We start from the raw sequence: 10518 nt of genomic DNA, 5'->3' as shown, positions 1-10518 counted from the left end.
AGTGCCCACCAGATAATGCGAGCAAACAGGACACCCAGCTTAATGTCCATCCGAGGGATTGTGCGCTTTGTGGTGCAATGCCCTCCCTTTGAGGCACCAATCGTAGTCGACAATGAGTTGGGAATCGAACGTAGACGAGAGAGCTCAAGTGAAAGTGTGCCACCTCTGTACCAAATGGAAAGTGTGCCACCTCTGTACCAAAGGGAAAGTGTGCCACCTCTGTACCATCCTGTTTTAACTCTACTAATGTATATAGTATATGGGAAGGACAAATTCATTTAGGAATCATACCATTGTGGCGGACACGAAGGCTCACTGGCGTAAGGGTATCATTCCACGCACCAAGTGGGCGGCGGCCACGCCCGAGGGGTGGGCGTGGCCGCGGGATATACACCGGGCGCGCAGCCCGGAGCGCTCCAGTGCGGATGAGTGGGCAATGAATAAAGAGCTCGATGATAACCAAAGCGTTGTGGCCTACCTTTGTTCAACGTGTGTGCTCCCGCACCACATTGGTGACCTCCGACTGGTTCAACCGTAGTTGAACCCCCGAACGCGCAATGGCCATCAACGCGATCAAGCTGCCGGAGTTCTGGGAAGCGCAGGCCGACACCTGGTTTCTTCAAGCCGAGGCCCAATTCCAGCTCCAGGGCGTCACGGCGGACGACACGAGGTACGTCTACGTGGTCGCTGCCCTTGGCTCCGGCACGGCCGCACGCGTCGTGTCCTTCCTCCAGCACCCGCCGGACGAGGGCAAGTACGCGGCGCTCAAGCAGCTGCTCCTCGATACGTTTGGCCTCCCAGAGGCCGACCGCGCCGACTGTCTTTTGCACCTTCCCGCCCTCGGCCACACACGCCCGTCCGCCCGCATGGATTACATGCTAGCCCTGCTTGGCGATGGCCGCGCGGATTTCCTGTTCCGTGCTCTCTTCCTCCGCGCGCTGCCTGTACAGGTGCGGCTCGCGTTGGCCGGGTCGACCATTACGGAACCGCGGGCCCTGGCCAGGGAGGCGGACAAGTACTTCGCAGCCCACGACGCGCGGCCGGCATATAGCACGGCCGTCGTGGGTCCCGGCGCCGCGCACAGCGCGGGTGGTTCGGATCCTTCCGAGCACGGCGTAGGTTTGGCGGATCGCCGCGTGGCATGGCGTTTGGTTCCTTCCGAGCGCGGCGTAGGTTTGGCGGATCCGTGCGTGGCCGCCGCCACGCCCCGCCCACCACCGTCGTCGCAACCGGTGCGGCGACCAACACCGGGCCAGACCTGGTGCCATTTCCATGCCAGGTTCGGCCACAAGGCCAGGTCCTGTCGCCCGCCTTGTACTTTTGGCAGGTCGGGAAACGACCAGGCCGGCACTCGCTTCCTGCCATGAGCGTCGGCCATACTGGCAGCCTGTTGTTCATCACGGACACCTTATCCGGGTGCTGTTACCTGTGCGACACGGGAGCGCAGGTGAGTGTCGTTCCCGCCGGTACGTCCGACAAGCAGTCCGCGGGCCGGGGCCCCGCGCTGCTTGCCGCAAACGGTACGTCCATTCGCACGTACGGAAAACGCTGCCTTTCTCTGCGGTTCGGAGGGCAGGTTTTCCGATGGTCATTTGTCACTGCTGACGTGCCTATGGCACTGCTCGGTGCGGACTTCCTGTGTGCCAATGGTCTACTGGTGGACGTCAAGCACAGAAGGCTTGTCCAGGCTGAGACGTTCAGCTCGCTCGCTTGCGCGCTGCCCGCCTTGTTGAGCAGCTCCCGGAGCGGCTCATCGAGCAGCTCGCCGAGCGGCTCATCGAGCAGCTCGCCGAGCGGCTTGCTGAGCGGTTCGGTTCCAGCCAGGTTCATCTGTACGCTTCCGGCAGCGAACGAATTCACCCGCCTCCTCGCGGGTTTCCCGGCCCTCACGCGGCCCACCTTCTTGGTGGGGGCCGTCAAGCACGGGGTGGAACACCACATCCCCACCGCCGGGCCACCGGTCTACGCCTGGGCACGCCGCCTCGAGCCGACGAAGCTCGCCGTAGCTAAAGCGGAGTTTGCTACGCTGGAGCGGCTCGGCATCGTGCGGCGCTCTGAGAGTGCTTGGGCGTCGCCGCTTCACATCGTGCCAAAGCCCGGCGGGGGATGGCGACCATGCGGGGACTACCGGCGCCTCAACGACGCCACCACCCCCGACCGCTACCCCGTCCCCCACATCCAAGACTTCTCCGCCTGGTTGGCGGGCATGTCCTTCTTTTCGAAGGTGGACCTCATACGCGGCTACCATCAGGTCCCCGTCAGGCCGGAGGACATCCCGAAGACGGCGGTCATCACGCCGTTCGGCCTTTTCGAATTTCTTCGGATGCCCATCGGTTTGAAGAATGCGGCTCAGGCGTTCCAGCGCCTAATGGACAGCGTCTTGCACGACTTGGATTTTGTGTACGTATACCTGGACGACATCCTCGTCGCCAGCGCGTCCCGCGAAGAGCACCTACACCATCTCCGCACGCTCTTCAAACGTCTGGGCCAGCATGGCCTCATCGTGAACCCCGCCAAGTGCCGGTTCGGCGTCGCCGACATCGACTTTTTGGGGCACTGCGTCACCAGGCACGGGGCCGTCCCCCTACCGGCCAAGGTGGAGGCGGTGAAGGGGTTTCCGCGCCCCCGCATGATCAAGGGGCTCCAGGAGTTCCTGGACATGGTAAACTTTTACCATCGGTTCCTGCCCCGCATCACCCAGCTCCTGCGCCCCTTGCACGAGGCCCTCCGGGGCAAGCCGGGCAAAGGTGACATTACCTGGACCGAGCAGATGGACGCGGCGTTTGCAGGCGCGAAGCTCGCCTTGGCTAACGCCACCATGCTCGCGCACCCGGCGCCCGATGCACCGATCGCCCTCACCACCGACGCCTCGGACTACGCGGTGGGCGCCGTGCACGAGCAATGGGTGCGTGGTGCCTGGCAACCGTTGGCGTTCTTCAGCCGGCAGCTTCGCCCGCCCGAACGGCACTATAGTACCTTCGACCGCGAGTTGCTCGGGCTTCACCTGGCGGTCAGGCACTTCCGCCATCTGCTCAAGCGCCGTGCGTTCACGGCCTTCGTCGACCACAAGCCACTGGTTTTCGCGATGGGCAAGGTCGCCGAGCCGTGGTCGGCCCGGCAGCAGCGTCACCTCTCGGCCGTGTCCGAGTACACGACGGACATCCCGCACATCGCGGGGAAGGACAACCCGGTGGCGGATTGCCTTTCCCGGGCCGTCGCCCATGCAGTCCACATTGGCATCGACTATGCCCGGATGGCGGCGGACCAGGCCGCCGACCCCGGCGTCCAGGCCTTGCGGACCGCCGTCACGGGCCTCCGCGTCACCGAGGTGCCGTTCGCCGGCGCGGCCCTCTTGTGCGACGTCTCCCTTGGGCGGCCTCGCCACATCGTGCCCACGGGCTGGCAGCACCAGGTTTTTGACGCCATCCACGGCCTGTCCCACCCGGGCACGAAGGCCTCCCAGAGGTTGGTCGCCGACAAGTTTGTCTGGCATGGCCTCCGGAAGGCCGTCCGCGGCTGGACCAGGACGTGCCTCGCGTGCCAGCGCGCGAAGGTGCATCGGCACACCCAGGCCAGGCCGCATTGGCCCCGTTTACAGTGCCGGCACGTAGGTTCGACCACGTGCACGTGGACCTGGTGGGACCTCTGCCCCCTCGCGGGGCTTCACCCACGTCCTCACCATGGTGGACCACACCACCCGGTGGCCGGAGGCCGTGCCTTTGGCGGCGACGACGGCGGCGGACATCGCGCAGGCGTTCATCGCCACCTGGGTCGCCCGGTTCGGCGCCCCCTCAGACATCTCGTCCGACCGCGGCCCCCAGTTCACCTCGGAGCTCTGGGGGGCGGTCACGCGGGGGCTCGGGGTCCAGCTGCACCGAACCATGGCCTACCACCCTCAGGCCAACGGCCTGTGCGAGCGGTTCAACCGCTCGTTGAAGGCCGCGCTCCGGGCCACCCTCCGCGACGGCAGCTGGGTCGACAAGCTCCCCTGGGTCCTGCTGGGCCTCCGGACGGCGCCCAAGGACGACCTCCGCGCATCCTTGGCGGAGTTGGTCTTCGGACAGCCGCTGCGGGTGCCGGGCGAGTTCCTCCCCGACCCCACGGCACCATGGTCCGCGGCGCATGAGCGCTCCGCGCCCCAGGAGACCGCCCGGAGGTTCGCCCCGGTGCCGACGGCGCACCACGGGCACCCGCCTACGCATGTCGCCCCGGAGCTTCGCACCGCGGAGTACGTCTTTGTCCGGCACGACGCCCACCGGGCACCACTGCGGCCCCCGTATGACGGGCCTTTCCGCGTGCTGGAGACCGGGGTGAAACATTTCACCTTGGACATCGGCGGCACTCCCGACCGCGTCTCGGTGGATCGCCTCAAGCCGGCCCACCTCGACGTGGACCACCCACCGCCGGTGGCTCGGCCCCCGCGTCGGGGCCGCCCCCCTGCGGACAGACCCCCGGCACCGCCCAGGCCCGCCGGCACGCTGCCCCCCGGTCCTGCACCCATCCCGGGTGCAACCGGAGGCATCCCTGCACCCCGGACGCTGCCAGTCGCCAGAGGGCGCTTCGGCCGGGTCATCCGGTTGCCCCGCAAACTGGCCCTCCAGGTGCGCGGGAATTCTGGGGGGGCGCGTGTGGCGGACACGAAGGCTCACTGGCGTGAGGGCATCATTCCACGCACCAAGTGGGCGGCGGCCACGCCCGAGGGGTGGGTGTGGCCGCGGATATACACCGGGCGCGCAGCCCGGAGCGCTCCAGTGCGGATGAGTGAGCAATGAATAAAGAGCTCGATGATAACCAAAGCGCTGTGGCCTACCTTTGTTCAACGTGTGTGTTCCTGCACCACACCATAATTCGAGAAGTATCTATTTGTGGGTATGGTTGTTTGTTTGACTTCTATGCTTTCCTGAACTACTGGATGGAATTATTGAGTTTAAAACTGGTGGTTGTATTCGGGTTGTACCTGGGAAGGTTTTCGGCACAGGGGTTCAGGTAAGAAGAGAACCCTGGTTATCTGCATGTAAATGTGCATTCCTGTATGGTATATCGTCACTCCTGGTGGAAGAGATTATTATGAGTCAAATTAAAATACCAAAGATCGCCATTACTTTTTTGCACTTTTTTCCCCCAAAAAGTTGAGGGCAAAATAGTAAGTGCGCCTTATATACATGTATCATTTTGAGGCATGGGTTATTGGGGTTTTCAACCCGTAACGGCAGGAATCCGCAGATTGAGTTTCTGTAGAAAACAGCACCGCAGAGTGAGATTTTGTACAATTTTATTCAGTTCATTCAAGTGAGATTGAGCTCTCATATATGGCAAGAGATTTATTACCTGGTGGAAGAAGGTGGAAGGAAGTTATGTTTCACACCTGTCTGTCTGTTTGTGTGCAGCATATCTCAAAAGGTTTTGGACTGATTCTAACGAAACGTGGTTTACAGGTTGGGAGTATGACAAGGAGGAATTCATTTGATTTTGGGGAACATCCGGATACAATGTAATATTCAACATTTTTTTTTTAATGGAGCATACCACCCTGTTTCTCTGTCCGTATCGCTTTATTCTAAATGGTTTCTGGTGTCCAACATCAATACAAATGGTCGCGTTGGAAAGGTAATAATCCATTTATTTTGAAACAAAAATTCGTTCCTTTAATCACAAACTTTCCTGTTTTAAAAGACAGTAATTCCATGATTGAGGAAGAATTGCCGAAGTCAGACTTCGAGATTTAATGTAGTGAGTAGCGATTCCAACAGTAATATTTATTAGTAGTAGCTGAGACCCGCAGAATATCCACACTGTGTAATAAAATGGTACTTCGCTTCTCAACTACTCTTTTTCCCGTCCCCTGCCAAACTACCCACCCATCCTCTCCCCAACTACCCATCCGTGCTCTTCCCAACTACCCACCCATCCACTTCCCAACTACCCACCGAACCCTCCCCAACGACCCACCCGTCTCCTTCCCAAATACTCACCCATACCCTTCCCAACTACCCACCTGTCCCTTTCCCAACTACCCACCCCTCCACTTCCTAACTACCCACCTGTCCGCTCCCCAACTACCCACCAGCCCCCTCCCTAACTACCCACCAGTCCCCTACCCAACTACCCATCCGTCCCATCCCAACTACCCACCCATCCCCTTCCCATCTACCCATCCGTGCTCTTTCCAACGATGCACCCATCCACTTCCCAACTACCCACTGAACCATCCCCAAATACCCACCCGTCTCCTTCGCAAATACTCACCCATACCCTTCCCAACTACCCACCTGTCCCTTTCCCAACTACCCACCCCTCCTCTCCCCAACTACCCATCCGTCCCATCCCAACTACCCACCCGTCCCCTTCCCAACTACCCATCTGTCCCATCCCAACTACCCACCCATCCCATTCCTAAGTACCCACCCGTCCCCTCCCCATCTACCCACCCGACCCCTCCCTAACTACCCACCAGTCCCCTCCCCAACTACCCATCCGTCCCCTCCCAACTACCCACCAGACCCCTCCCAACTCCCCACCTGACGCTTTCCCAACTACCCTCCCGTCAGCTTCCCAACTACCCACCGCTTCCTCCTTCACTCTCCCCTTCCCCTCCCAACTACAAGTCCTCAATCAACAACCCCAACCCCCAAGCTTCCTCATCCCCATCCCCACCCCAAGTTCTATCCCATCATATCACAAGTCCTCATCCCCATCCCCACACCAAGTTTTCATCCTCCCCATTACAAGTCCTCATCCCCATCCCCACCCCAAGTTCTATCCCATCATATCACAAGTCCTCATCCCCATCCCCACACCAAGTTCTCATCCTCCGCATCACAAGTTCTCAACAGATGCTCAAACCATTGCAAAACTACAAAACATCTTATGAATAAAAAACTTTAAGAAAGAACATTCAAAAGAAAGGATATAATTAAATAATTACATTAAAATCGTGCTGTGTTGGTCAGAATTAAATAATTATATTAAAATCGTGCTGTGTTGGTCAGAATTAAATAATTATATTAAAATCGTGCTGTGTTGGTAAGAATTAAATAATTATATTAAAATCGTGCTGTGTTGGTAGGAATTAAATAATTATATTAACATGGTGTTGTGATGGGAAGAAATATTTTCTTACAGAAGTTAAAGTAAAATGAGCCTAGGTTTATTGTAATGACGTCAGGATGTTGTGCGCTGTGATTGGCTGGTTGGCTTGAATGTGAATGAGGAACGCGTTACTTTGGAAAATATAATGGTGAAATGAAGACAACTTCAACTTAAATGTATAAATTACCGACGAAATATTATATCTTATTATATTGGAAATGAGAGAATAAAGTAAAAACATTAATCTGAGATAATTGTATAAACACCATTAATGTCAATGTGTTATACGTGTATGAAAGGTTGAGACGAAGGTGAACAACTCATACTCTGGTTTCTCTTCAATTCGTATAAATCTTTCGCCTTTTACTAAAGATTTCCGTGGAGAGGAACGTTTACGAGTCTGAATATTTTTTGATGCCCTGTGTGTACCGGGCGACAACTTAATATAAAAACAGAATAGTTTTAGTACCGCTTCTGCTGTTGGATACAAGTTGTGTGTTAATTGCTCTCTGTCTGATTGTGAACAGGAAATTTCAAAACTTTGTGATGGGTTTGAACAAAACTACAAGCACAAGTTTTGTGTGTGACAAGTTCGATTAGATTTTGGTGAAGATTCGGATCCTGATACGAGATTTTTAAATCTTAAGTGACTCTTCACCGTTGAGTGATCAGGCCAAAAACGATACATGGCATGATATTTCAAAAAGTTGTGGACGACTTGTGACAAACAAGGTGGATGATTTGGGTTAGTGACTAGAACAAGCGATTTCAGGTCCGAAGATTTTGGTTCAGGTCCGAATCGAGACCCGACCTATCAAAGGGATACAAAACGTTCAGCTCGGTGGAGGTATGTGCTCTCTACCGAGTGCCGTTCTAGTTTTCATTTGCGTCATATTTGTATCAATAAACAGCGTTCCTCTTTAGATTTGCGTCTTAAAATATTGTCACATTTTTGGTTCCTTGAAGGACTCCTGAATGGCGCGTGTGTGTGTGTGTGTGTGTGTGTGTGTGTGTGTGTGTGTGTGTGTGTGTGTGTGTGTGTGTGTGTGTGTGTAATGTTACCGATAAACTCCGAAACGGAGAGGCTCACGTGCTTGATATTTGGCATAGACATGGCCATTGAGCCTGGGACGAACATGGCCGAGACCATATTTGACGAGATCCATATTTTTTATTCATATTTACGTCAGCGCATTTCAGCGAAGTACCCGCTAATCTCAGCCGATGCCAGAGCTCGCTGATTCGCTCAGAGCGATCACGTGATGTTCCATCCCGTCACACGTCACACGTTTGCACGTGATTCAGGGCGAAAAGCCATTGCGTTTTTCACCTTTATGCGACCGTGTTTTGTGTCGATTTTGTGCGATATGAATTAAATTTTAATTCATATTTCGTGTTTACGAATTCGAATACGAAGGATTTCCACTTTCCCCTTTCGATTTCGAATACGAATCAAATACGAGCTTGGGTCGAGAGGGCGAATGTCCGGGTTGGGAGTGTACGGGTCTCCCCTCCCCCACCCGGCAATGCCGGGTACTTCTGCTAGGATCACGTGATGTTCCAACTTTGCCGCCATAATCTCACAGTTATGCGTTCGCACGTAATTCAGTTTTTTCACATTTCAGCGAGGAACATTGCCATTCACACTACATAGGTTTTTTTTCACTTTCATCTGATATTTCTGATTTATTTCAAAAGCAAAGGTTTAAGGGTAACGGTTTCAAAGGTTTAAGGGTAAAGGTTTCAAAGGTTTAAGGGTAAAGGTTTCAAAGGTTTAAGGGTAAAGGTTTCAAAGGTTTAAGAAAATTTATTTATTTCGAGGTTCTGCTAGCTTCTGCTATTGAAAAATATGGAATTTATGCATTAATTAATGGTTATTGTGAATAATTTTTCTCTCTTTTGTTGGTCAAGATTTCCTGATATATTAGACATCTTCTGAACTAAAGTTGAGGCAACTTATGTGTAGCAAGTGTATTAGTAAAGTAATGGTCAACATTAAAAAAAAGAATTGGTGGTGACAAATAAACCATGAGCCGTATGTGCAGGTGCTTCTTATACATGGGGATTTATAGTACTCCAATTCTGGAGGAATTATCCCATCCATCCTGAAAGGCCCTCTGCTCCTAATATGCAAATCATTGAAGAATGATCCTGAGTTCCCAGGTCATGAGCCATGGGTTCAAACAGGAACATTAAACAGAATAACCTTATGTGGTAATATAAAAATATTTTTGTGTATTTTTACATACCAGTGGATTTAACCAATTTTATTGCTGGTTTCTTATTCTGCAGGAGACTAAGTGGAAACCTTTTCTCATCAAACCCATCCAATCACCCCTGATAAAGCCATTGCTGGTGTTTATCAACCCCAAAAGTGGAGGCAATCAGGTGAGGGAGAATTATCTACCTGAATTATCAGTCTTACCCCACTCACTGGGTTGCACATGACATCCACAAATGTACTCTACACAATAAAGAGAATACGTTACACTCAACACTGAAGCTGAAATGTATTTGTGAGAGATGCTACAGGGTATTGTAAAAGAAAGAACAACTTAGTCGGTTACATTTAAAAGATGCCACCAGATACAGACATTAATTTGGGGTTCGCAAGCTCAGGTCCAAAGTTTTTACCACTGAGTGGTCTTCGTCTGAGACCATGGGTCATAATCTGGTCATAATGTTAGATCTGAGCCAGTTACTATTGTTGGTGGTTCCTTTTATCTTTAGGCATCGTAAAACGTTTTGATAGCTCAATGTAACAAATAAAATGTTGTGTTACTCAAATGTGACTAGAGGGTGATAAGACATACAGTCACGTGAAAACACAAGTACACCCCATGTAAAGTTTTGACTTTTTCAACATATTTCAACATACAGCTATTTGATCTTCATTTCAACAATATTGATAGACTAGCCGAAACCCGTGGAACATCCACGGAAGGGAGGATGTGGTGTATGGATAGAGTGTACCATTATGGATGGCATAGGGGATTTGCTTGTCCGAGTAAGAGTTAGGAAGAAAGATGAGAATGAAGAGTGCGTATATGAACAACGATCGCCGACACCGGCACAAATGCATGCTCTGGATTGTCCACTCAGTGGACGGCTTGCTTTCGCCTTCGCATGTCCAATCAGCAGACGGCTTGCTTCGCCTTCACCCAGCAGACGCCAATACGATGGCGTCATAACATGGCGTCGTATCAGCAGTTAATACCATGCTTTTGGGCCCCAACGTCGGCTAATTCAGATTTTTCGAGTATGTCTGTATGTGATAAACAAAGTGCGCGGTTCGTAGATCGTAAATCCATTAGTGCCGTGGGCATCGGGTCACTGGGTGCGGCGTAAAAGGGATAACAAAGTGGAGTCCTTACGCTATTATTATATAGATAATGGTGATATAATATAACAAATATCATGAAACAGTTA

General features: G+C 53.2%; 1 protein-coding gene and 1 non-coding gene across 11 annotated transcripts in view; both read left to right on the top strand.

The window, feature by feature from the left end:
* Positions 1 to 10518, top strand: part of LOC137429041 (diacylglycerol kinase iota) — a 687154-nt gene that overhangs the window by 358220 nt on the left and 318416 nt on the right. For all 10 annotated transcript variants that reach the window (XR_013623429.1, XR_013623428.1, XR_013623427.1 and 7 more), the window contains one exon: positions 9382 to 9477. Coding sequence is in view for 7 of the 10 variants with exons in the window: in XM_078777718.1 (XP_078633844.1) it covers positions 9382 to 9477 (96 nt within the window). In the remaining 3 variants the exon portion in view is untranslated. The remainder of the gene's footprint in view (positions 1 to 9381; positions 9478 to 10518) is intronic.
* Positions 7412 to 7524, top strand: LOC137419694 (U5 spliceosomal RNA). The gene has a single exon (XR_010982993.1). It is a non-coding gene; the product is annotated as a U5 spliceosomal RNA (small nuclear RNA).

Source organism: Myxine glutinosa, chromosome 1 (genome assembly GCF_964187855.1).
Source record: "Myxine glutinosa chromosome 1, kmMyxGlut1.1, whole genome shotgun sequence".
Classification (NCBI taxonomy): Eukaryota; Metazoa; Chordata; class Myxini; order Myxiniformes; family Myxinidae; genus Myxine; species Myxine glutinosa.
This window is presented reverse-complemented; position numbering and strand designations above follow the sequence as displayed.